At 47.5% G+C, this 27,440-nt stretch overlaps 1 protein-coding gene across 1 annotated transcript; it reads left to right on the forward strand.

Moving 5' to 3' along the window:
* Positions 1–567: 567 nt before the first annotated feature.
* On the forward strand, positions 568–26,742 carry LOC111849830 (palmitoyltransferase ZDHHC8B-like). Its single transcript, XM_023823059.2, has 10 exons — positions 568–962; positions 20,056–20,177; positions 21,171–21,331; positions 21,413–21,585; positions 21,988–22,090; positions 22,940–23,031; positions 23,177–23,306; positions 23,514–23,604; positions 24,536–24,618; positions 24,758–26,742. Exons 1-10 carry the CDS (start codon positions 859–861, stop codon positions 25,736–25,738), a joined length of 2,040 nt encoding a protein of 679 aa, XP_023678827.1. The 5' UTR covers positions 568–858; the 3' UTR covers positions 25,739–26,742.
* The last annotated feature ends 698 nt before the right edge of the window (positions 26,743–27,440 follow it).

The raw sequence follows: 27,440 nt of genomic DNA on the forward strand, positions 1-27,440 counted from the left end.
ATCCATTACGGATCGGCTAAACATGCAGCCTTAAGCGAAGATTTTTCAAACATTTGCCACTAGGGGGAATACAATGTTTATTCCAATACAATATGGTTCTTTCGCCAGATGTTTAAACTGTTTAAACCTTGTATTTTTATACAACTGGCATACAAAACCGTTTCTGTATGATTTAAATTACGTGACTGCTCGTTTTGTATGTCATTTCTATTTTAGTGAAGCAAATGTGTTTATTAGGCTATATGCCTAACTAAGATATACTGACCTGCGTGGATTTGATATTATGCAACTGATTTTCACGGGTAATTAAATCATTACATGCTCGCAACGTCGTGGACATCGAAAAGTTAAATAATATTCTACGTTCGCTTACCAAAGGTTTTGTACGCTTTGTAAAAAATCAGTACTGGGATTCGTTTTGGTGAAATCAGATTATAATCACACTGTCAAAATAAATAAAATTTTGAGATACCATGCTCCGGAAGAGGTGCATCGGTGTATTACGTAAAGAAGTCTGTTTTATGAACAGGTGTATCTGAGTACCGGTGAATTGCCGAGGAATATCTGACGCAAAGTGAGACCCCGACCGAGCTGCTCCGGATCGTGTCTGAGGGACAATCCGCCCCTGGACCCTGCAGACTCCTCCTTTATAACGGTGCTAGACTGGGCTGCCCGAGTGGGATTTCCAGCTGATGAATGCTTATTCTGTCCATCTTGGAATATGTGCGCTTTCCGTTTTTCTCCTGCCAGTTAAGCACAGGCGCTTGCCGACGTAGCCCAGTTTTGCGGATCGGCGCGGTGGATCTCAGTACGACTGCTCAGTCGAATTAAATAATTAAGGGATGTGGAAATTACAGAATGCCCGGCATCGTTGGAAAGACATTTAAACCCACAACGTTTATCCCCGTGTCCAGCGCTGCCACACTCCTTGTCGGTTCTACAACTTTATTTTTCGTTTTCACGTAAGTTTCGCAGGTGTTTGGTTTTTATTGCTGTTATTTTGTTGCAGAGATGCACCCACTGACTACTTCTTCAGTTTTCCCTTTTTTGTGCAACTCTTAACCCGCCTTTTAATTTGAAGTGGTTGCGGTTGCGACTTTATTTGGCAGCTTAATGCGTAACCGTAAAATAGCATAAAAGTTGTTTTAGTATAATTGCTCTTGTTTGCCTTTATTATATAATTCTTTATTGTGTTCTCACTGTAGATGAATGGAAAACTTTTTCATTTCTTAAGCTATAATAACTGACGTTTTATGCTCTGTTTTGAGTACGTCGTACTTCGTAAATTATGTTGTTTAATTAGTTGCGACAAATGTAATCATATCATATTACTACAGCTATCCCACCTGCCTATATCATTTCATTTATATTTAATGAAATTTCTCGCTAACCGAAACCTTCGCTCCACGCGATTGGCCTTAATTTACTTAATTTTAATTACTCTTATTTGGCTAAAATTATGACCACCCTTGCGCTCCAGTCTTGGCTACATTAAATCGTTTTGTTGCATGCTTGTTCGTTTAATTTTGTAGAAAAAAAGAAATAATATTTAACCATCAGGCCCATCGGCCTGTTTTCAAAATATGAGTCCTGTATAATATAGCCTATATATGTAAAACAACGCCCGGGAGAGTTTTTCCCGTTTTGCGTACTTATTGCTGCCTTACCACGTCTCTACATCGGTGGCTGTCTGTAGTTCAGAGTTTTACTTGGCACCGCATTTGTAATTCCCGTTATTACACTTTATAGAAATGTTATTAAATTACACGGTGCACATTTTAAAAGAACACTTTGTAGAATTTCCACCATGTAGTAAATTTCATTCTGTCTTCATGCGGGGGGGGATGTTAAAAAAGAAGCACCTAAACTGCGCACTGTGGATGTATTAGGAGATGTCTTGAAATATTTTAATGCCCTTGGATGCCCAGACCAGAGGGGGGCTGTGTTCCTGAGCTTAATCGGCTTAGTTGGCTGCTGTCTCCCCCCCCACCCAAATGAAGCGCAGTGCTCATCCGGGGGGCAGCGCTCTGTCATCTACATGCCTTTCCCTGTCACAGAGCCTCTCAGTGCTTCCAGACTGAATGCTATATCTCCCATGTCTCCACACTGAATCAATTAAGCTCAGATCAGTGCCAGACAACTGCCCATACACAGGCGTTGGTTTGTTTTACTGTGAAATCGAGGTAAAAGCTATACTTTTCTCAAATGCTGCCCCAGCATCTGTGACATACGAAAACTCTGCTGGCTGGGGCTGTATTTCACGTTGCCAAGGATCTCATCCTGTTTGATTGAGGAAAGACTTCTATGAGAGATGGCAGTATTACGGACACCTGGCGGCCTGCACGCGCTGGCAGAAACCTTTACTTTCATTTTGTTAAATGACTGCCTTCTGGTCACAGATCCAGCTGGTGATTTGCTGGTATTTCATTGATGAAGGATTGCTTGTGGGAGTTTGATTGCTTCAGAGAGATAACCAGTCAAATTGTAGAGGAGGTGGATCCCAGCAACTAGAGGAGGCAGGACCAAAGCATCTGATTGGTTGGACCCACCTCATCTACAATTTGATTGGTTATCTCTCTGAACCAATCACTGTTCCTTCTGCCCTCATAACATTTTTGTGTAAGTCAAACTCCTATGAGCCAAAGGATTTGTGTGGTATTATACAGTAAGTTGTTTTTTAATGCAAATATTTTGATGAAGCAGAATGGATTCAGGACAGCTGACTGAATTAATCTACCTTCACATCAGGAGAGAAAAAAAAACAAGAGTTATTTGATATCAAGCCAGAGTTTGACCTTTGACCTTGCTCCATACATGCTTAATGTCACCTTATGCCATGTGGCTGAGGTGCCTAATATCACTTTGCTTTGATATTTGGCCTTAATTTGTTCATCCAAAGAATAGAAGGTTTACTTTCAGATTATTCCTGGGCAGAAAACTAATCCTAATCTTTATATCCACTGACAAATGTGCTCCCTGTCCCAGCTGAAATTATGGCTGCTATGGCAACGGGAGTGAGGGCAGAATATCCAGGAGTCACCATCTGAGGTACGATCTGTGGGACAGAACCACCTCATTGCTTTAGTTTGTTCGTTATAATCAATAACATATTGATTTATATATTCTTTATTTATTCCTTAGAGCAGGGGTGGCCAATCCGCAAAGGGCCGGTGTGTATGCAGGTTTTCGCTGCAACTCCATAATTAGGTCACTAATTAGAGGACTGATTGGGTGAAGAGTCCTCACACTTGGGTTTGAACAGCTGACCTTCTGGTTATCCCAAAAACCTGCATACCCTGCCTTAGAGTAACTGGGATAGTCTTCAACTTATCTCCATGTTTCCTTGCTGACATAGTTGGGCTACAATCTGAAGTTTGCCAGCGATTAACCTCAACCCAGGAACTCTCCTCGCGCTGGCATTTAAAGAGGCGGCGTGATACGGACGCCAGGCCCCAGTGCGCTTCAGGCCAGTGGGAGTGGCCTTAGACAGCAGGGGATGGAGCTGCTGTCTGTCTGACATGGGTCTGAAATGACCCTGGAAATCCGTGCTATAGACCTTTAACCTCCAGCTTCTATCCACAGAGTGCTGGCAGCAGATGGCAAGGTGCTAAAAGGGACCATACTCATGACTCAACAGTCTGGGGGGGTCCAAGCGCCAGGGTGTCCCTGTGCCAGAAACAGAGGTGACCAGATGAGGAAAATGTCTGCTTTTGCAGTAGTCTTTGCAATTCAGATATGTCGTTTAATCTTCTGTGCTGAGATGGTGCTCATAGTAATTTCTGGTCCATGGATCGGCTTGTATTTACCCAGTTCTGTCTCCTCAGACCCAGATTCTCTGCATGTGGGTAGATTACCCCAACAGATGGGGTGTCAGGGTTTAGGACTTTCTCTCATTGGTCTTAGGCATCCCAGCTGGCGTGCCAGATACTGTGTGCCAGACTCAGTGGTACCCCTCACAGCCCAGTAGAACCCGGGATCTGGATTATGGATTATGGTGTCATCCCTAAACCTGCTCAGTGGATCAGATGGCCAGGTCAGCCACAATCTCTGTTTATCAAACAGACAAGTGGCTGTCTCAAGGTGACACAATACAATGTGCTGGTTTTTCTACCTTGAATGCGCCTCTTCCTTGCGTAATACAGATGGCTTCTGTTTCCAAACAATATGAGAAGAGTGTTGCAACCTTCCATTTTCCAGGCTATGGACATACATTGTTACCTACGCGCTTTAACTTTACGTTCATGTAACTTTTACCGGCACCGTTCAGCAATATTAACAAAGCGTGGAGCAGCTTTGACATAAATAAGGAAGCTTCATGAAAGTGCGCATTAAATATGATCTGTGCAAATTCCAACACACCTTCTTACATAGTTTGTTTTTCCCAAATTGTTCATGGAATATTTTGACAAGGTTTCTATACGAAAGGGTCACCACAGTCCGATATTAAACCATCTTTCCAGTAGATTCAAACTTACTTGTTGGTGTTGTATAAAAAATACGCGCAGTTTACTACACAGTGCAGTTTACTACACAGTGCAGTTTACTACACAGTGCAGTTTACTACACAGTGCAGTTTACTACACAGTGGCTCATTCTGTACTGACAGGTGTTTTGACATAAATCATATGTCAAATACCACTCGGGCATTTATTGAGCACTTCTGCTCACACGAGAACGTCAGCTGAGTCGGCGGTCCTTCAATGCGGCCCAGGACACATTCGCATTCACACTGCTATAAGAATGTGGCCATATACGTGTCCCAGACCACCTCCGCATGTGGTCTGAGAAATCTGATCTCAATGCGTTTTGACTGCGTTCACACCTGTATTTAGTGCTGTCCACTTGGTGATCGGATCACGCAGGACTGATGTTAATACCAGGTGTGAACGGGGCCTTAGGGTCACTCTGTCGTCAGACAGCTTAGAGCAGGAGTGGGCCACCTTATCCAGCAAGGGCTGTTGAGTACGCAGGTTTTCATTTCAACTCCCTAATTAGAGGACTGATTGGCTTAAGAGTCCTCACACCTGGGTTTGAACAACTGACCTAAAGGTTATCCCAAAAACACACCTGATTGGCCACCCCTGGCATAGGAGTTTGTGGGAAACTCCCTTTGTGCCCCAGAAAACTGGCTACTAAGGCTGGAAGAATGGGAATGGCGGCATGACAAAACAAAGGCAGCACTTGCTGGCAGCTCCTTCCACCTATCTGCGTGCCAGATTCATTTCCAGCCCCCCATATTATTTTTTTTATTGCTCCCACTCAATTACATTTGGAGACTCTGGCTTTCCAGGAATCATTCGGAGATTATGGGCCGGACATAATTTAGGTTCTGCCGGTTTCTGCTGTTTGCGTCTGAAAGTGCTGAAGAGCCAGATGGGGAGGAGAGCTGAGGTAGGGAGAGACAGTGGAGCTGTAATGAGTTCGTGGCTGAAGGGACCGGCTGCTCTCAGGCTGCAGATAAGGAGGAATTTAATTGGGATGGTCCTGAAGTCCGCAGAAATGAAACGGGGAATTTAATTCATTCAGGTTGAGATGTTCTGGTTCTCAGGTGTGCAATTGACCACTCGAAACCTCTAGTTAAACTCAACAATTAATAAATATCCATGTTGCTGCTAATACTCTAAAGTATTCTGATTGTGCTGAAATTGATTACCTGTATATTTACAGTATGCAAACCTACGTAATGTTTATTAGAGCTGATTTCCTCTATTCTGTTTATTACACTAACTAGTACTGCACTGTGTAAACATAAACAGGGATGCATATATATGACTGTTACGCAAATACGCATGAACCTTTAAAAGCAATATGTGCTGCAATAGATTTTAACAGTGCAAATGTGCATGTATTTTAGGTGCATTTGCGCTGCTGTGACATGAAATTACCATGTATTTTAACCTTTATACCGCAAAAGAAAGTACGAATTAGCATGTAAAGGGTAAAAAGCAGGATCATTTCTTGTCATATCAGCTCAAATCTACATAAAATAAGTACGCATTTGTACTGATACAACAATCGATTGCTGCACGTATTGCTTTAAAGGTGAATGCATACTTGTGTACCACTTATGTCAATCCATCCATCCATTTTCTGAAACCGCTGAATCCCAACCGGGGTGGCGGGGGGGACCGGAGCCTATCCCGGGAACAATGGGCACATGCAGGAACCAACCCTGGGCAGGCGCCAACACACTGCAGGGCACACACACACACTCACACACACTCACACAACTACAGGGCCAATTTAGACTCACCAATCAACCTATTCTGCACGCTTTTGGACTGTGGGAGGAAACCGGAGCCCCCGACAAAATCCCACGTGAACACGGTGAGAGCATGCAAACTCCACACTGTGATGCCTGACACAAACCCACTACCTGTACAGTATGCTTGAAATATCGGAAATGGGCGGCTCCTCATTCATCAACCAATTTGCTTAACGACCTAGTAGTAGGAATGGAACTTGGTTGTTAAGTGAGCAGCGCCTGTAATGTTCAGGATAACCTGCCTAGTGTCATTGCTAATGGTAAGATTCGATAGGGGTGGGGCAGTTAAAACAAGATTAAAAACTAAACAACATATTCAGAGAATCTTTCTTTGAATCTGCCTGAGCAGTTTCTGTGTTCCTTCTGGGGGGGTCTAGCATGCAAAGGTTGTCATGGTATCATCCGCAGTTCCGGTAAATTCTGCACCACTGAAATTATCACACTGAATAATTTTTAGAGAGGGTAACTTTATTATATTTGCCCTAGCCTACCTACTGTCTCCCTGGACTGTACGCCCTGCTCGTACAGTCCTCGTGTGTGTCACGCCCTGCTCGTACAGCCCTCGTGTGTGCCACGCCCTGCTCGTACAGTCCTCGTGTGTGCCACGCCCTGCTCGTACAGCCCTCGTGTGTGTCACGCCCTGCTCGTACAGTCCTCGTGTGTGCCACGCCCTGCTCGTACAGTCCTCGTGTGTGCCACGCCCTGCTCGTACAGCCCTCGTGTGTGCCACGCCCTGCTCGTACAGCCCTCGTGTGTGCCACGCCCTGCTCGTACAGTCCTCGTGTGTGCCACGATCCTGACAGTTTCACCTGGGAACAATTATTGTTACGATCACTGTTCTGGGAGTCACATATTCATTTGATTGCAGTAGTACCAAAGTGTGTCCTTCAATATTACTTGTGAGGGATGTTATTTGTTGAGGGATCTTACAAAGTTCCACATGGAAGGAGAATAACCATCCAAAGATTCTTGATATGGAGTTGTGCTGGAGCAGTTATTTAGTAAAGCAGGTGGATGAATTAAACATGACTCAAGTGTCAGAAACTAGAGGCTTGAGGATTCATCTGGCACTCTGGTTCCCGGTTGACACGGTTCGATGTTGTACTGGATCCTTTCCTGATGCTGTCTGGCGGAAGAAAATGTGGGAAATAGAAAATGCAGCAGTGTACTCTCCGGTTGGGAAGCTTGGGCATAGTCAGCACAGGCCAGCACACAAAGTAGAGAAGAACGTTCAAAACATCAGAGCAATACCGAGGCTTCTTTGATGAAACATGATTTGTCTCTACAGGATTTTTTCCCTCGTCTTCACCGGTTTGTGAGCATGCCCTGTGATGGATTGCTGCCCCATTCTGGGTTATTCCCTGCCTTGTGCCGAGGGTAGGCTATAGATCAGGGGTGGGCAATCTAACCCAGAATGAGCCGTCATGTATGCAGGTTTTCGCTGCAACTCCCTAATTAGATTACTAATTAGTGGACTGATTGACTGAAGAGTCCACACACTTGGGTTTAAACAGCTGACCTAAAGGTTATCCAAAAGCCTGCATACACACCAGCCCTTTGCAGATAAGATTGGCCACCCCTGCTCTAAACCCTTGCGAGGACAAGCGGGTACGGAAAATGGATGGATGGATTGATGGACTCTTCTTCACTGGTTCCTGTAGGTTTCAGCTGATGAAAACATCAAACTAGCATCACCACAATAGATGTTTGACATTAGACACATAAGTTGTTTTCTGGTGGAGTGTTGTATGCTACAAGCATGCAGCCTGCATGTCTTTTAGCCAGGAGAGGCTTGGGGGACAGTGGGACACATGAGCTTATGTGTCAGTGCTTTGATTTAGTGATGTGGAAACACACCAGCGGCCATCACCGGAAATGGCTTGTGCTCCGCCAGGGTCACCCCATCTAATTCCTCTTTTTGTTAGAATTAATAGTATTAGCTGGAGTAATCAGCAGGAGCAAATGGACAATCTTTCACTGTCTCTGTATCTGGGGAGGCGGCCAGGTTGCCTCGGTTTAATCCCCTCCAGGTCGGGGCTGTATGACAGCACACAATATGCACTGGCATCGTTTTTCAGCTGGTGTTGATTTTAAGTCGAGCGTGTGGTGAATGCAATGGTGCTCGGGGCTGTTGGCAGTTACTGTACTGCTGTAATCAGGGGTGTCGGAGGGGCATGGATACCCTGACAGATTCAGTGGGCCCTGCACTTTACAGGGGCCCTTGAACACATAAAAATATAAAATTATACAATATAAGGGGGCGGGAGAGCATCAGAGGAGAGCTCAGCACTCGTATCTCCTGATCAGTTGGAGAGCGTCAGAAGAGAGCTTAGTGCTCATACCTCCTGATCAGCTGGGAGAGCATCAGAGGAGAGCTCAGCCCTCGTACCTCCTGATCAGCTGGGAGAGTGTCAGAGGAGAGCTTGGGGTTCGTACCTCCTGATCAGCTGGGAGAGCATCAGAGGAGAGCTCAGCCCTCGTACCTCCTGATCAGCTGGGAGAGCGTCAGAGGAGAGCTTGGGGTTCGTACCTCCTGATCAGCTGGGAGAGCATCAGAGGAGAGCTCAGCGCTCGTACCTCCTGATCAGCTGGGAGAGCGTCAGAGGAGAGCTCAGCCCTCGTACCTCCTGATCTCCCTAAATTTGGCTTCCTTGCCTCCCTTGTCATTGATCATTGGATCCGCTCAGTAGTGACATTCTTCCCGTGAAGTTTTGTTGCAGCTTGTCATACCTGCATAACACTTTTGCTCAAAAGAAAAAAAATACTCTACTGTACCTTATTATCCTAACTTGCTGCTGGTGTGACTTAGGTTACCTCGTGGCCTTCATTCTTTTTCTTTTTTTTTTAAGGTTAAACTGATTTTTCAGATCTCACTGATACGCACAGTTGTGAGGCAGACTTGTGCCCCCAGAGGCCAGATAGTGACGCTGCAGTTGAAGGATGCAGCCCAGTTAACCAGAGGCCAGGAACAGCCGGTCGGCCAGCTGGTGGCTGGGAACCTGCATGATTCTTCGGCAAGGTGACATCAATAATGTGCCGAGCCACATGTAACTGTGCCTTGCACTGCATGTTCTGTAGCGTGTCATTCTGTCAAGAAGAATAGTCAATGATCAGGAACTGTCTGGGCCCTTCAGAGATATACTTATCCTTGTGAAATTTGAGGTGTTACCTTCTCTCCTAATGAATGATGATTCTGGGTCCTTTGAAGATTGGGTTGGCACAGCCTACATCTAGCAAGCAAGGCAAGCTCCCTTTTGCATCTTAAATGCTGGTCAGACAAAGAGCTTGACAGGTTGGGGCAAATTCAGTCACTCCTGTTACAGAGACTTTGTTCAATGGTTTATCAAAGTATTTGCTCGCAGACAAAACCCGGGTTTCTGCGAATTTGAATTCTGAGAATGGCAGGCAGGCCTATTGCTGAGTTACCCTATACTGCAGTTGTCAATAATCACCACGTATTCAGATCACTGGTTAGCGCTCACTTTCTAGTTTTGAGTGAAAATGGGAATAATTAGCAATTAATTCAGCTTTTCTTGCTTGGTGAGAACACATTTGTTAATGTCTTGCCTAGGCCAGCATGCATATTTGGTCGTACTTGTGTTCTGGTGTACCTGTTTGATGTCATCTTCCACTGCCGAAGACCAATTCCCATACAGAGCAGAAGTACGCAGGACAGTAAATATCCCCAGATGTTGTTCTTTTCCCGCCTCAAATATCAAGGATGCATCAGTTGCATCTTCACCAAACGAGGCCAATCGCATCATTCATTGCGTCCTAAGTTCAGAAAAATCTGAAAAATGCAATTATCCTCCATCCAGCAGTCAACAGCAGGAGTTTATGTTCCATCCTACCCAGAAGCATGTAGACTAGAATGCGTGATTAAAAAAATACTCAGGTTCCAAAATATTCTGAGGTTCCTGAGTTTGAGGGTAAATCTCAACCCCCCCCCTCCCAATGAAGAACACACACCACTAATTGATGATTAATATCTGATAGGTGTTTTATTAACTAGGATTATAAATTTGGTTTACTTTGAATTAAATGCTGCATTTCTGTGCTGTTCAGTAACATAAAACTTTGTTTTTGCGGTCTGACCCTAAAACCATTGGAGATCTGTTGCCTCACCCTCGTCAAATGCTTAAAAAAAGTTTCCTGTCTAAAAATAGATAGAGGACGGTCGAGGTGACATTTCTCAAAACCATTGCAGAGATTGCTAATGTTGTTGAATATCCCAGTGAAATAGAGATCACAGATTGATTTATTTGTTTTTGTTGGGGGGGGACTGTGTGATCTCCTGAAGTTGGGGTGATGACAAGGGTAGATGGAACAAAATTGAAGATGACATTCAAATAGACTCTATAAATAGCCACGGTTGCTTGGAAACAGGTCGGCCACAGACTTCCATGGGAAACGCCTGACTGGTTATCTGTAGAGTGTGGCCTGTGATGCAGCCCGGCAATTCTGCTTTTCGATTGGCTCTGCATCCAAGGTGCTGCTTGATTTACTATCACAACAGCTAGCAGAGATGCACACTTTAGATGACAATGATTGACAAGTGTCCTTGTTCCAAATGGCGTTTGCAGATATATTCGATTATAGGTGGAAGCATCAGAGCATCGTAGGCCGAAAAAACGGGAGTCTCACTGCAAAGGGCCTGTTAACCCACAGAGCACAGATGTACCCTAAAAGCGGTCCAGCACAGCAGGGTTTTGGCAGAGATGTTTCCGGGCTATCAATGGCTGCTTATGGTCTAACGTTATCAACAACGGTGAGGAACATGGGCCACAGAACCGGGGGGGTGGGGGAGGGGGGCAGGCCCAAGCTCGGTGACTTTTGGAGCATCATTAAGAATGCAGTACTGATCAGTCACGAAAAATTACCTACAAATAATTTAATGCAAACCGTTGACATTTTATTAATAAAAGCCTGGATTATATCTGTGTATTTTTGCGTGCAATATTTTCTTAAGTACACTGCTGAAACATGTAATATTTCCATATTTGTTGTAAAACTGAATCGCAAGGAGAGGAATATGTATAACATCACTTATTTAAACACCTCCTTCTTGTGTTTTTTCTCTCTTTTTGATTACATTTTTATTCTTTACATTCCTTTTATATTCATTTTTATATTCTGTTTACTTATTTATATTCTGTTTTCTGTTTATTTTGTACTCTATAATCTCATTTTTTTCTGCATTTTGTATCCTCCCTGGCTCCTTTCTGTCTTTCTTGCACAGACAGGGATAGTCTTGTGTGTTGGCAATACAGCCATTCATTCATTCATTTATTTACAGAGATATATGGCAGTGAGGCCAATAGTGTTACGCTTTGAAATGTACCAATCAACTCTGTTTTACACCGCATATCTAGATATTTAGATTTGGCACAATTCGCCAAATCTCGACATACATCACAAGGCAAAAACGTGTAGGTCAGTTGGCTTTGACAAAATGATTGAGGCAGGAGCTATCTGAGTTTTTTAAAGCAAACTGAGAAGACATGATTTCATGCCCCCCCCCCCCCCCCCCCACTACAGGCGTGTTCTGCAGTGCATGGTAAGGGGTCTCATCTCATAGCCCCTTCTTCACCATATACCTGGATGTGTCCAAGTCAGCCGAGCCAAGGTCTGTTAACGGCTGTGCTCCTTGTGTCTGTTTTTAGAGGGTCACTGCATCCCTTCACTGGATAATTGGTTATGGATGGAAATACATGCATGTCACTGAAACAAAACTGCAGAAGGCAGTGAGGGACGTGTCAGCCTCTCGTCCAGCTGCCTGGGTCAGTAACACATTTGAGAGGGTACATTGCATGCAGTTACTGATGGGGCGTGTGTACGAGAGGGGGCTGTTTGTGAGGCGGCGGATTCAGAAAAATCTCTTATGACTTCGGTGGGGTCTGACAGTGACGAACAGCTCAAAGAAAAGAGCACCTTTGTCTGCTGTTTGGGATTTTTTGTCGATGTCCTGCGTTCGCCCTTGCCGACGCTGGGAGTGCCTCATAATTGATGGTGCCGGCTTCCGCCAGGAGAAGAGTGAGCTGACGCAAAAGGAGGAGGCTGATTTTCTCAGGATCTCCGGCGGCCATTTTAATAGTTTGCTTCTTCTTGGAGCCCTTGTGTTACCGTGTCCTGTTTAAGGAAGAGCAGTCCATAACTTAGGGTGGAAATACAGAGCAGTCGGGGGTGGGCTGCCTGGGAGGCGGGGTGGGGGGCGGGGGGGTGTTTGATATCTTCATTACCAAAGTCCCTGGTCTGGAAAGTTTGTTAATGGGTACCTGCGGGCCACTACCTATCGGGCAGCAGAGGCTGCAGAGGCTTTCGCCCCGGATGAGATGTTATTGCCTTCGATTTTCCTGGGTGGAGTATTCGGTGCCAGGACTTGTCCCGCCTGATTTATTTCCCTTTATCCAGGGGAATCGGAGAGCCGGGCTCGGTGCCTTGCACAGCACGCGGGATAAATCACAACAGGAAACGTCAGCATCGCTCGGTGCGGCAGAATGCAAATCCCCGGCACGCGCTTCCGCTCTCCTGCTCCCCCAGGACTGAGGACCGGCTCTAACGGTGCCTTTGGGGAGGGCACCTGGGGTCTCAGTGTGTGTGTGTGTGTGTGTGTGTGTGCACAGCTTTTATGGGGATGCTATCAGAGAAGACTTGCCCACAGAAACAGCCAAACCCCATAATACAGGCATTGTGATGGACAAATGACTTTCAAATGTGTTATTTGTTTTGCAACATTATTACATAAAAGCTCATTGGCAAAACATTTTTAAAATCAATTTTGTAGAAATGGAATTGGGGTTATAAACTCTGTGTGTGTGTGTGTGTGTATGGTCTAGGTATGCATTACATTGTGAGGACCAAATATCCCCATAATGGGATAAAAAACGTCATTTTGACGTTGTTGTGACCATTTTTTTGGTGCCCCCAAGGGGAAATTCAATTAAATTAAATCTGTGACTGCAATCAAAAAACTAAAAAAAAAATTGGCTACTAGTGATTAAAGGGGTTTATGTCGTTATAATTTTTGCCCGTAGAAATGACAGGATGGTCCCCACAAAGATATGAGTACAAACATGTGTGTGTGTCTGCATTTCACTGCTGTGCTGTAATTTTTAACCCTTCCATTACCATTGCAGTGAAGGCAGGAAGGCAGGCTGTGTCCTGCTGCAGGCCCCAGTGCTCCCCCTCCCCCGCCGACTCTGCACTGTACAGTTCTGTTACCTGCCCTCTGACTTGATGGATGCATGCATGCTTCAGAACTGGAGTCTTCACTGTCACCTCTCCCTGGTTACCTCACAGGAGCGGTGTGGACTGCGGTCGGCAGGATCAGAGGGGGGAATCCGGCTCCTTAGTTAACAGAAATCCTCCATAGCAGGGTTGACTAATCTATGGGTCGTTGTGTGAATTACGGTGTGTTTTACAAATGCATGAAACCCGGACCGTTTCCCCTGCTTTTATCAGCCGAGTCCGAGCAGGTGGGCGAATGTGACTGGGCAGTATTAGTTATAAATGTTTGTGAGTGACATCAGACTGGGACTCTGAGGAAGCACTGCAGTCGGTCATGGCTTGTAGGAGACAGTCACCCTCCTCCTGTCATACAGGATGTTCTCTGCTAATTTGGGTGTCATCAGAGAGGATTTAATATTTTTCTTATTCTGGTTTTGTGCAGTTTCATTAGTCTTACACTGGCTTTTGTGCAGTGCTGTTCCCTGGGGTGTTGTTCAGACGAGGAACACACAGCCACACTGTCTGTCAGCGCTTCCAGCTAGACACAGAGATTTGTGCTCCTGTGGTTACTCGTTAATAACTAGGTCAGCGTTTATTTATAGTAAAGCTTTTTCTCTGCCTCTCTGGCACACCCTATATTGACCGTGACCCCAAACTATTACACTTCTAAATAAAATAATAATAATTAAAAAATCAGATGTCACTGACGGGTAGCGTGGGGGTGCAGTGGTTAGCACTGTTGCCTTGCACCTTTGGGTCCTGGGTTCTAGTCTCTGCCAAGGTTTCATGTGTGTGGAGTTTGCATGTTCTTCCCATGTCGTCATGGGGTTTTCTTCAGGTACTCTGGTTCACCTCCAGTCCAAAAACATTCTGTGGTTAATTGGTGTTACCCAATTGCCTGTAGGTGTGAATGAATGGTGTGTGAGTGTGCCCTATAAGGGGTTGATGCCCCATCCTGGGTTGTTCCCTGCTTTGTGCCCATAGGCTCTCGATCCCCCCATGACTCTGAATAGGACAAGCGGGTACAGAAAGTGGGTGGATGGGTATCACCAGCTGTCAGTCTGTTCTCCTTTTCTTTGTGCCACATTTGTAGAAGGTGAGATGCTGCCCAGGATAAGCGAAGGGACCCCCTTGTTTTTCTGGGCCAGGAAAGGTGATGCGGACGCGAGGGGAACTCCCAGGACAGGACAGGTGATGCGGACGCGAGGGGGACTCCCAGGCCAGGAAAGGTGATGCGGACGCGAGGGGGACTCCCAGGCCAGGAAAGGTGATGCGGACGCGAGGGGGACTCCCAGGACAGGACAGGTGATGCGGACGCGAGGGGGACTCCCAGGCCAGGACAGGTGATGCGTACGCGAGGGGGACTCCCAGGACAGGACAGGTGATGCGGACGCGAGGGGGACTCCCAGGCCAGGACAGGTGATGCGGACGCGAGGGGGACTCCCAGGCCAGGACAGGTGATGCGGACGCGAGGGGGACTCCCAGGCCAGGACAGGTGATGCGGACGCGAGGGGGACTCCCAGGCCAGGACAGGTGATGCGGACGCGAGGGGGACTCCCAGGCCAGGACAGGTGATGTGGAAGCGAGGGGAACTCCCAGGCCAGGACAGGTGATGTGGACGCGAGGGGGACTCCCAGGACAGGACAGGTGATGTGGACGCGAGGGGGACTCCCAGACCAGGACAGGTGATGTGGAAGCGAGGGGGACTCCCAGGACAGGACAGGTGATGCGGACGCGAGGGGGACTCCCAGGCCAGGACAGGTGATGTGGAAGCGAGGGGGACGCCCAGGCCAGGACAGGTGATGTGGACGCGAGGGGGACTCCCAGGACAGGACAGGTGATGCGGACGCGAGGGGGACTCCCAGGACAGGACAGGTGATGTGGACGCGAGGGGGACTCCCAGACCAGGACAGGTGATGTGGAAGCGAGGGGAACTCCCAGGGCAGGACAGGTGATGCGGACGCGAGGGGGACTCCCAGGCCAGGACAGGTGATGTGGAAGCGAGGGGGACTCCCAGGCCAGGACAGGTGATGTGGACGCGAGGGGGACTCCCAGGCCAGGTCCTCATCTCCTCCCAGTCCCTGCATGTTCTGCTTCTGCTTCTTTTTACTGAAAGGATGCTTTGTTCCTGATGTATCCCTAAAGAATATCATCTTTTTATGACTGTACTTTTTAGAGTTTTGTTTGATTCCATGTTTAGTCTGATAAGCTGCAGTTGGATGTGTAAGTACTTTCTTTTTGTTTACAGTAGCTTGTTTCTGATGGAATCAGCATCTCTTTATGGCAGGGGGAGGGGGGATACTTTCAAATTAGAAAGCAGTCGCTCACAGGGCCAGACAATTTAATAGCACTGCACTGTTTCATTAGGGCCTGTGGTGACCAGGCATTTTGCAAAGTAATCAACTCTCTATGTGCTCCAGATGGCTATGGGGGGAGGGGGAGGGGGGGGCTTTTCTATGGGCTAATCCCTCCAGCACAGAATTGGGTTGTACAACCTCCACTTGGTGTTCAACTCCTCTAACCTGGATTTTCATAAATAACCTCTTGGAATTTACCATATGAACAGGCTTTGTCTTGTAGCCCAGATTAAGACCGAACCTGCCTTCTTGGGCTCGTAAAATCCCCCGCCTGTCCCACCCCCACTGCTGTTCGGTGGAAGAGGATGATAACCTTGAGGAAAAGGTCAGACTGAGTATTTGCAAGAGATGTACTTGTATTTACACTAAACCACTGGAGTCAGTCCAGTCCACATTTTTGCTCCCTCTGACCTCCCTGCCAGACAGTCCACATTTTTGCTCCCTCCTAGCTCCCTACTGGACTGCCTGTGGATCCCACAAGGACCGGATTGGGAAACGCTATTATAGAACTCTCAACCCATAGGGTCCGACCGGATTGCAGTCAGCCATTCTAGGCTTGTGAATTATTTAGTTTAATAAGGGAATCCTCCTGTGTCTGCATACTCAGATCTCAGGCCAGCTGCAGTCCTGCCTGTGTAAAAGCACAAAGCACCAGGCCATCATGGGTAGGCACCACCAAACAGGACGAGCAGCCATTAGTCTGCAACGTGATGGAAACAACATCCATGTTCTGTTTTCAGGTTCATTCTGGTACTCCACCCACTCGAGATGTATCGAGAGGTCTAGGGAGGTGGACTGCTGCCCCCATCCCCCCCGCCCCCTCCGTGCCCCAGGCTTCCTGGGACAGCTTCCAGGCTCTCTGTGACTATATGTTGGGTAACTTATGGAATATGGATGGAAGACTGAGCTTGGAAAAGGCTGCGAATAGGTTACACATGTGAGAGGTTCAGATGAATTATTCTTATAGATGGTTGCTACAGAAGACAGAAGTGGATAGCGAAAGTATGACAGATCTTTGTCTAAATTAATGACCAAACTGGTACAGAAACAGTTAAACCTAGACTTGCCTTGGACTTGCCCACAGCTTTATGAATCTCAGTAGAGCCATTGAGCTGGAGAGAATTTAATTGGGTCTTGAAAATTTGAGTGAGGACCTGGACAAATATTTGTACATAAAAGCATAAATTTTCTGACATTTCTAATGACAGGTACTCAGCCTTGACAAAATATAGTAATGGGAATAGGCAGCTTGAGAAATGAAAGAAACTCAAGAATTTTGAGTCAGTCGTGTTAAATTCTCATGCTATAGATATGTAGGATGCCTGACTGCAATGTTTTTATCGGCCTCTGACCTGGTCCTGGATTCTGGGTTTGAAGCACTGACCCGCTGTGGTGGTCACGCCCCTGCAGGTCATGCGGGGTGTCTGTCGTATAGCACAGGGGTCTGTAACCTTATTTATGGTGAGCGCTACTTCTACAAAGAAAATTATCTGGTATCCCTGGGGATCTATGTGTTTGATACGGGATAATATCAAGCGGGGGGTGGGGGGGGGGGGTGGGTAACCATATACAAGTTGTAGACCGGGGAATTGAGGGGGGGTGACGACAGTAAAATTAATCTGATTTATAATAAGTGTTTGCAGGCTACTAGTAGATTGTGGTCGACATATTTGTGACCGGTTATCTAGCATTCATAGAAATAGACTTGCGATTTAAGAAATGGAATAAATGGCTTGTAAACCCTTTCTTGTCAGGCAAAGTGAAACCTTAGAAGGGAAAGAATCCATTGTTTTATTATGATTGTACCATTCAAAACCTGGATCAATAGGATGTTTAGGAAACCATTACACGAGACATTTGTTTTCAGCAGGGTCCCTGTATATCAAGAAAAACACAAAATTAGAGGTTAGCTCAGGAAAAGGAAGCCATCTTGAGGCTGATAAGACACGGTGTGCTTCATGTGAATCAGCCTAAAACTGTGGCTTTGTGACATCATCAAGAAGAGACACCTTATGGATTATTTTTGTGTGACAGGCAGAACGGTCGTACTTCCTGGAGGGTGACAGACATCTCGTGTGAAGCAATAAAGATGACTTTTTAGGGTGTCAGGTAACTGAATGATGAATTATGAAAATCTTGTCCACGACTGCAGTTTGCCCACGCCGGCGGCCAGTCCACTGTCATCTGGGATCGGCCTCCAAACACCATTGGCTTGGGTCTGTGACAAACACTGCACAAATGTCCTGTGAGACTCACAGCTGCCTTGCGCTCAGTGTCGGGTGGCGTCGAGTTCATTTCTGTGTGACTCGTGATGTCTGGCACCTCCTCGCTTCATAGCAGGAAAATCACTGCTTCAGTTGTGTCAGAGGTGCTCCCTCTGTGACCAAAGAAAAGAACATTTAAAGATGACTAATCTTTTACTTTCTTACATTCTACATTCATTGGCTTGACTCCTGTGATGCTGTGGGCATTTCAAACCATTAGAACAGCAGTTTATGTCAGTATTGCTTGATTTGTTTTCTGAATCCCACCAAACTACCACAGTCTAGAGGTGGAAGTTACAGCCATTGAACAAAGTTCGAAAAAGTCTCCTTCCTTGAGATAATTGTACTTCCATTTTTATAGCATTCTGAATACTGTGAGCCTGGAGCCCAACATCAGTCTTTAATGCACTGCACTGCCCTTTAACTGTGTCTATAAAGAGTATGATGTGTAGACCATTCAGCTCAGCACCCTGCAGCTCACGATGCCACTGCTCGCCGGGACGCACCAGGTTGTAAACAGGGCGTTTTTACCGCTATGAGCAGTCATCTGAAAGGATTTGACAGGCTTTGTGGGTTACTCATCAGAATCGCTCAGCCTCTCCAGACAAGATGAAAAAACAGTGAGCAACATCTGGTGGTAGACTTTGCCAAAGGCTGCTGGAGAATTGAAAGGCAAGTGGAAGCCAAGGAAAATGTGTTGGAGCCCACATTTGTCGAGAACCATTAGAACTCCTGGTTTGACAGACTGAAGATCAGTGAGGGAACTGAGCATAGTGGCCATATGGCTGATATTAGGTGAAGGACCATCTGAGGTTAAAACTGGTTTCAGTTCTATATGTGTGAATTTGATTGAAGCCCTTTGTCTGAGATGAGGAGCTCCCTGATCAATATAACTTGATACAGACAGAGGTGGAGATTTCAGGTCCAGAGAGTACAAATCCAGACCAAGATTTTGTTTCAATCAACCAGTTGAGTATAAAGAGTCACAGTCACAGAGTACTCAACTGGTTGGTTGAAACAAAATCTTGGCCTGGATTTGTTCTCTCTGGACATGAAATATCCACCTAAGGACACAGATTCTAGAATTCAGTCTGCACTGCTACTTTCCCCAGACCAACACGACTGGCAGCATCTGAGAAGTTTACTTAACATTCAAACACCCTGCCTATTCTTAGCCTCACGTTTATTCTATAGATCCTGGTCTATCTTCACACCAAACACAGGCTATAAAAAGAAATAAATAAATATCTGTGACTGCTGTGGTACTTCAGTAATGCTTCAGTCTTTACGGTGCGCTTTTAAAAAGTCACGCTGAATTAATGCAAAGCAAACACTCTTTGTGTCCCAGAAAAACTGAAGTCACGAAAGGGAGAAGAGAGAGTGGAGGCTGGCTATTTTTGGCATTTAGAGAGATGCACGGTTGCCAGCTTCATTGCTGTAGATGGTTTCACCGGAGTGGCGTCCTGTGGGACGATGTGATGCGTTCATTTTGCAGGAACAGAATCGCCAAAGTCGGCACTGTGTCAGCACAGCTCGCTCGATATCAAAGGATCGTTGCATAAATGTGTTTGTTATGAATGTGTACTTTCACTGACCTGGGAACAGTGCCTACTCTTTCAGTTGCTCTCTATCTATCGCAGTACGAATACTGAGCCTCACACACATGGTCTAATTGCTGTCTGTCAGACTTGGCCCATCAGCTGGGCTGAATTTCTACCTGTCACAGGCAGATTCAAAGTCCGTCTGCGATCCCTCGTGATGTTAAATGTTCAGGCTCTGCCTGACGCAGCAGGAAGTGCTTACGGAGGCGTCCCTGCCTTTTTCATTAAGCCACGTAGCACTGACCACCTTTGTCAGTCACAGTCAGCTCTCGACCATCATGTGTCCTGACTGAGCTCCTGGCTGTGATGGTAGAACCTTACTGAAGTCTCTCCTGATGCAGGTGCCCTTGGCTGACCCGCACAATCTCCCCCATCGTCCCGCTTTACAATGGCATCGTCTTCGTCTTTGTGTTGGCCAACTTCGGCATGGCCACCTTCATGGACTCTGGCGTTTTCCCCCGAGGTCGGTAATCCCACCTTCTCTCCTGTGTGAGTGGTTTAACCTTTCCCAGGTTTTATGTGACCGAAGTACTTAACTGGGCAAATGAACAGCTCTTTGTAGTGTTGTGGCTGAAGACACCTACCACAGGTAGGTTTAGAGGCTGATTGGTTTAGAGGCCAGAGAGGTATGAAATGTCCAAACCTGCCTTTGCTGCATTTCATCCTGTACTTCCAAACCTGCCTTTGCTGCATTTCATCCTGTACCTCCAAACCTGCCTTTGCTGCATTTCATCCTGTACCTCCAAACCTGCCTTTGCTGCATTTCATCCTGCACCTCCAAACCTGCCTTTGCTGCATTTCATCCTGTACTTCCAAACCTGCCTTTGCTGCATTTCATCCTGTACCTCCAAACCTGCCTTTGCTGCATTTCATCCTGTACCTCCAAACCTGCCTTTGCTGCATTTCATCCTGCACCTCCAAACCTGCCTTTGCTGCATTTCATCCTGTACCTCCAAACCTGTCTTTGCTGCATTTCATCTTGTACCTCCGAGGACAGTGTGGTGAAGAAGAGTACTAAAGGGTTGGCAGTATCCCCCCCCCAAAAAAAAAATAAAATAAACATCTTGTGGTACTTTATCTTATTTCCATTAACACAATCGATGAGCTAGAGTGTTTCCTAATGTCCATCACAATCACAAGAACCAACAAATGGTGCTGGTGCTGACTTTTAGCCAATATTAAAAAAACATCACCTCTGTTTTAAAGGGTTTCGTATAATTACAAAGTGAATACTCATTTACTTTAATGTGTGGCATTGAGATAAAAGTGAGTAGGTCTGTGTAGAGTTTTATTATGTACTTGCACCATCTGATCCAAATTCAGTGAATGAACCACTATTTCAGCATTTTAATTGGCATAAGATCCTGCTCTGGATTAGTGGGAAGGATTTGTTCTGGGCTGTGTTTTTCCAAGCCGGGGGCTCACGCCTGCAAGGTTCCTCATGTCTCCCCCATAGCGACCGAGGAGGAGGAGGACAAGGAGGACGACTTCCGGGCGCCACTCTACAAGAACGTGGAGGTGAAGGGCATCCAGGTGCGCATGAAGTGGTGCGCCTCCTGCCACTTCTACAGACCTCCGCGCTGCTCCCACTGCAGCGTGTGTGACCACTGCGTGGAGGTGAGGGCCGGGGGCAGGCTGAACCCATTCGGCTATCACCCCCCCCAGATCGCATCTATAATTTCAGCTCTTGCCCCCTAGGACTTCGACCATCACTGCCCCTGGGTGAACAACTGCATTGGCAGACGTAACTACCGCTACTTCTTCCTGTTCCTGCTGTCTCTCAGCATCCACATGGTGGGCGTCTTCTCCTTTGGCCTCCTCTTTGTAATGCACCACCTGGAACGTCTGGAAGCCCTGCAGACCACTGTCACGTATCTTTACATCCCTTCTATCCTTCACCCGGCAGCCGCTTTTGGGTTCCTTCAGCTGTACAGTGGAATATAAATGTGTCTGCGGGTCATCGTTACTCATGCTGTTCGTGATTCATTAATCACGCTCATGACTGTTCTGCGGTCCTGCATGCTTTCAAGAGAACACTTGCCTTGGGATGTTAGTGGTATCAGTACTAAGCGCTGCTGGAGTATTTTTGTTCACTAGTAAACGCTCGCTTGACAGTCGTAAAGCCAAATCTGTTTAGAAGTATTAAATAAATATCTCTTAGTGTACATTTAGTGACAGTGAATCATGTACATGAGGTAATTCAATGAAAGTGTGAGCTTCACTGTGGTGCTGTGGCAAAAAATGGATGGAAACACCTTGACTTCCTTGACCAGCTTGGCGGTCATGTGCGTGTCAGGCCTGTTCTTTATCCCAGTGGGTGGCCTCACTGGCTTCCACATGGTGCTGGTGGTCAGGGGGCGCACAACAAATGAACAGGTAAGAGAAAGCCAGCTTAGGTCCTGTGAAGGAAAATCATGGCCTAGTGCGATGTTTTCCAACCCCATCCTCGGGAACACCTTAAACCAGGGGAGCGGAATCAAACCCAGGACTGGAGAATGACTGCTATTGTCTAATTGAGAGGTCATCCCAAAAACCTGCATACACACCAGCTCTCCATGGATCAGGTTCCCCACCCCTGCGTGAGACAGTTCAGTAGAAATGTGGACTCGGTCAGAGGAGCTGGGAGGGAGCAAAAAGGTGAACTGGCTGGGGGTCCCCAAGGGCTGGGTTGGGAAAAACTGATTGGTTTAGAGGCCAGAGAGGTATAAAGTGTTGGGCTAGAACTGAATCGCTTTGCATTATTTGCATTATTCTTGAGGTGGTCAGTAGTGCCCCTTTGCTGCATTTCATCCTGTACCTCCAAACCTGCCTTTGCTGCATTTCATCCTGTACCTCCAAACCTGCCTTTGCTGCATTTCATCCTGTACCTCCAAACCTGCCTTTGCTGCATTTCATCCTGTACCTCCAAACCTGCCTTTGCTGCATTTCATCCTGTACCTCCAAACCTGCCTTTGCTGCATTTCATCCTGTACCTCCAAACCTGCCTTTGCTGCATTTCATCCTGTACCTCCAAACCTGCCTTTGCTGCATTTCATCCTGTACCTCCAAACCTGCCTTTGCTGCATTTCATCCTGTACCTCCAAACCTGCCTTTGCTGCATTTCATCCTATACCTCCAAACCTGCCTTTGCTGCATTTCATCCTGTACCTCCAAACCTGCCTTTGCTGCATTTCATCCTATACCTCCAAACCTGCAGTGTAAACAAAATAAATCTGGTTTCTACAGGTAACCGGCAAGTTCAAAGGAGGGGTCAACCCCTTCTCACGTGGTTGCTGGGGCAACACCGAGTACGTCCTGTGCAGTCCCCTCGCTCCCAGGTAACACAGGAACTGACCATAATGATGTGTAGAAGGGTTCTGCCTTTAGCACTTATCCTCCTACTCTAACTACCTACTAATGGTGCTCAGGTACGTGGTAGGTCTGATGGACATGATTCTTTCCATTTCTTGTGCTGATTGGCAGATACATGGTGCCCCCCAGGAAGCAGCCCTCCGTCTCTATCCAACCGCCCTTTCTTCAGCCTGAGCTTTCAGATGGACAGATGACCTTCATGTTCAGAGACAATGGGAAGAGTAACATCTTCTGGACCAAGGTGAGCTCGAACCATAAACGTTCCTCTTTTATCCTTCTGCACCTGAGCTTCTATAGTACTGGTTTTGCATCAGGGGTTCGTGGGAGCTCTCTTGGAAACACTTAATTTTGTATGGGGCACATGGCCAGTGTGAAGGACCGCTAACCCTGATGCCAGTTTAAAACTCCATTAACACCTGTCTGTGTGTCCTCCTCCTGTTCTGGTCAGTCTAAAGGAAGTCTGGATGTGATCACACTTGCTCCCAGGCCGGACCCTGGCGAGGACTGCGAGCCGAAACCCAGACTGGCTGACGGCGAAGGTGGGGCCCCTGCATGCCAGCAGATTCCAACAGCAAGCATGAGACTGGGCAAAACGCAAGAATATTTAGGCATGTGCCATGACTTCATATATAAATACAAACCGCTAACGAGCTTCCACATCGTAAATTTGGGGGCAGTGTGTGGCTCGGTGGTTTAAGACTCTGTGTTTATGATACGGTCACCAGTGTGAGACCCAGGGCCTGCAGATTGATGTCACCACTGGGCCACTGGACAAGGGTTTTGACCGCCAGCTCTCCCCCCCCCCCCACCCCCAAGCTTGATCTTACCTATGTGTGAACCAAGAAGAGCGAGATGGGATAGGCAAAAGGAGAATTTCCTTACAAGAATCAGTCTTATAATCTATTCTTCACCAGAATAATTCTTGAGAATGTTCCATAAATATATATGAAATATGCATATGGTAGTCTGAATATTAATTATTTTATGTAATATATATGAAGTGGTGCAATAATTATTTTATTGAGTGTTTTCATTTGAATGAGAAGCCCTATTTCCTGTGTGCACATGTGTCTGTGATAAGGTCTCTGAATCCCAGGTCAGGCCGTCATCATTCCTCTGATTGCAGTTTTGCTGCCATCTGGTGGAGGAATTTAGTAATACTTTGAATGAGCCAACAGACAATCAGAGTATTTAAGAACATGCTGTGATGTGTTTAATGAAACAGAGCGACTGATGTAAGGGGGAAAAAAATTAGTCATCCGGTGCAGGTGTGATAAAAGGTGTTGGTGTTTTGTACAAGGACAGTGGAACAGAATTCACTGCGTAGGCAATACTGCAGGAAGTGTACTTCCTGTTCCCAGGCATCTATCCTGTTGTGACACGTATTCCCAGTTTCCCTGCCAGATCTGCTCATGCGGCACGGAAAGACCTTGCTGGTAGTATAATCTTTTTCTTCTGCCTCTCTTGAAGGCCTATCTGCCCAAGCCTTCTTTAAGTACCAGGTCCCCTTCGGGTCTGTGGCGGAGGTGCAGTATTGCGCAGCGGGAGAGCAGGTGAGTGTGACATTAGGAGACGCCAGGCTGCTCATAAGGGTTCCTTGGTTGTTCTTTTGTCCAACCCATAACCTAATGATTTGAGAATTTCAGTTCAGGTGTGAAGGGTTGTAAGGTGCCTAATCTGTGTCCTATGCAGGTCACAATATCTGGCCGTCACAGAGCATCGGCCAGCCTGGATGGCGTCCCCAGGGGCCAGGACTACTTCTCTGAGCCTGACCTGGACCTTCCGGACTGCAGGAACCAGCTTGCGCCCTGGGCCTTGCAGTCTCCGCTGCTGCAGCTGGACTCGTGCAGCCTCCACTCGCGCTCGCTCAGCCTGAGGGAGTCGCACCAGCACCGGGACCAGCTCCAGGCCCTACCCGGCAAGCCCGAGGACTCGGCCCCCCACAGCAGCGCCTTGACACCCAGCATGCTGTACAGCCGTAATGGGAGCCTCTCTTATGACAGCCTACTCCACCCAAGCCCTAACGCCCTCACCATGATGGACTGCCTAGCCCACCCTGGGCCGCCCTCACTGGGATGCCGCTTGCCATTCCAGCCCACGAACCAGTTCTCAGCATGGCTGCCCGAGTTGCCGTGCCCAGTCCTGGTGGGCAGACACTCCCCCCATCCGAAGAACCCCTCACCGGTGGGCTACGACAGCCTTCCCAAGACCGTCATGGCGTCCATTCAGGAGCGACGGGAGACTGAGGATGAGAGACAGCTGCAGGTCCAATCCCACTTCCAGCCTCAGCCAGACCCTGGGGTGTATGACATGCCCCGCTTGCACAGCCTGTACCCGGGTCCATGCTACTCAGAGGGCCCCCGAGTTACCAAGTCACGGAGTCCCACACCCCCCATCTTCGGGTCACGGGACAATCTGATAGGTTCCGGGGGTAGGGTGCCCCAGCTCCATTCCTCGGCTTCTCGGTCCTCCATGACCTCCGTGACCTCTATGACCTCCATGACCTCTGTGCACACGGACACATCCGGCAGTGGAGCACAAGCCCCACCCAAACCACTTCACTGCCCCCCTTCATATTCTTCCTCTTCTACACCCCAGGAAAATCTCCCCTTTGTCAACACTTCAGACACGAGAGACATGCCTCCCCAGGGAAGCTCCAGGTATGACTCCTAACGCTTTGGGTGTGGGTGAGTGCCAGGCCAGGCCAGGCTTCCTGCAGGGCTTCAGGCCCTCCACCCGCAGCCGGATCCCAGGCCAGGCTTCCTGCAGGGTTTCAGTCCCTCCACCGACATCCGGATCCCAGGCCAGGCTTCCTGCAGGGTTTCAGTCCCTCCACCCGCAGCCGGATCCCAGGCCAGGCTTCCTGCAGGGTTTCAGTCCCTCCACCGACATCTGGATCCCAGGCCAGGCTTCCTGCAGGGTTTCAGTCCCTCCACCCGCAGCCGGATCCCAGGCCAGGCTTCCTGCAGGGTTTCAGTCCCTCCACCGACATCTGGATCCCAGGCCAGGCTTCCTGCAGGGTTTCAGTCCCTCCACCGACATCCGGATCCCAGGCCAGGCTTCCTGCAGGGTTTCAGTCCCTCCACCCACAGCCGGATCCCAAGCCAGGCTTCCTGCAGGGTTTCAGTCCCTCCACCCACAGCCGGATCCCAGGCCAGGCTTCCTGCAGGGTTTCAGTCCCTCCACCCACAGCCGGATCCCAGGCCAGGCTTCCTGCAGGGTTTCAGTTCCTCCACCCGCAGCCGGATCCCAGGCCAGGCTTCCTGCAGGGTTTCAGTCCCTCCACCGACATCTGGATCCCAGGCCAGGCTTCCTGCAGGGTTTCAGTCCCTCCACCCGCAGCCGGATCCCAGGCCAGGCTTCCTGCAGGGTTTCAGTCCCTCCACCGACATCTGGATCCCAGGCCAGGCTTCCTGCAGGGTTTCAGTCCCTCCACCCGCAGCCGGATCCCAGGCCAGGCTTCCTGCAGGACTTCAGTCCCTCCACCCGCAGCCAGATCCCCGGCTTCAGCTGCCTTCCCACGTTCCTCACTGAACACATGTGAGTCCTGTTCTGGAGGAACAGTGCAAGTATAACTTAAAATTAATGCTGACGTGTCCACTTTTGTATTTTTAGTAAAGAAGGCAATATGTTTTTTGTATTTCCAAAATAGAATAAAGTTTTTTCCTCTTATTTTATTGTTTCTTGCACAGCTGTTTTCATTTTACTAGATTATTCAGTCACTCCTGTGAATCCTATGAGGAAAACACCGATATCCAGATGAGCTGATGTCACCTGCATTATTTAGTTTCAGCCAACAGCGTGAGAGATTGATATGGGAGGAGGAGCACAACTTAATAATTTAAATACAAAAGTCTATTTACTGGGGAGATGAATGAATCCAAATTAAATATTGGGGGGTATATGCCCCCCTCCCCATTTCCTAAGCCCCTGCTTTCAGCTTGGTTGGGAACTACAGGTGGAAAGTTCAGGTCCAGAGAGTACAAATCCTGACCAAAGTTTTGTTTCAACCAACCAGTTGAGTACTGTGTAACTGTGACTCTGGTTGGTTGAAACAAAACCTTGGTCTGAATTTGTAGTTTCTGGACCTGAACTTTCCACCTCTATTGAGAGCTAACATTCCTTACTGCCTCCATAAAGGTGGAGGCACAAATCCCATCAAGCCCCAAAGACACTCCCCTTTCGAGGTGACAGCCGCACGCCCCCTCTGAGCCCCCACTCGGCATGCTGTTTCTCATGCATGTGAGAGAGTCGGTTGGCAGCCTGTCCTTTAAACAAAAGGGTGGAAATACTGGAATATGAGTGGGGATAGTGGGTAAGTACCCTGGCCAATCAATGCCATCCTCTTCATTTCCTCCTATGCTGAATGGGCCAG

The sequence above is a fragment of the Paramormyrops kingsleyae genome, chromosome 7, assembly GCF_048594095.1.
Source record: "Paramormyrops kingsleyae isolate MSU_618 chromosome 7, PKINGS_0.4, whole genome shotgun sequence".
Classification (NCBI taxonomy): Eukaryota; Metazoa; Chordata; class Actinopteri; order Osteoglossiformes; family Mormyridae; genus Paramormyrops; species Paramormyrops kingsleyae.

Excerpts from the sequence above, each read along its gene's own strand:
- LOC111849830 (XM_023823059.2), top strand. The coding sequence starts at position 859 with ATGCCCGGCATCGTTGGAAAGACATTTAAACCCACAACGTTTATCCCC. Across the intron at positions 23,032-23,176 it reads TGCAGTCCCCTCGCTCCCAG|ATACATGGTGCCCCCCAGGA; the intron begins GTAACACAGGAA and ends GCTGATTGGCAG. Across the intron at positions 23,605-24,535 it reads CAGACTGGCTGACGGCGAAG|GCCTATCTGCCCAAGCCTTC; the intron begins GTGGGGCCCCTG and ends CCTCTCTTGAAG.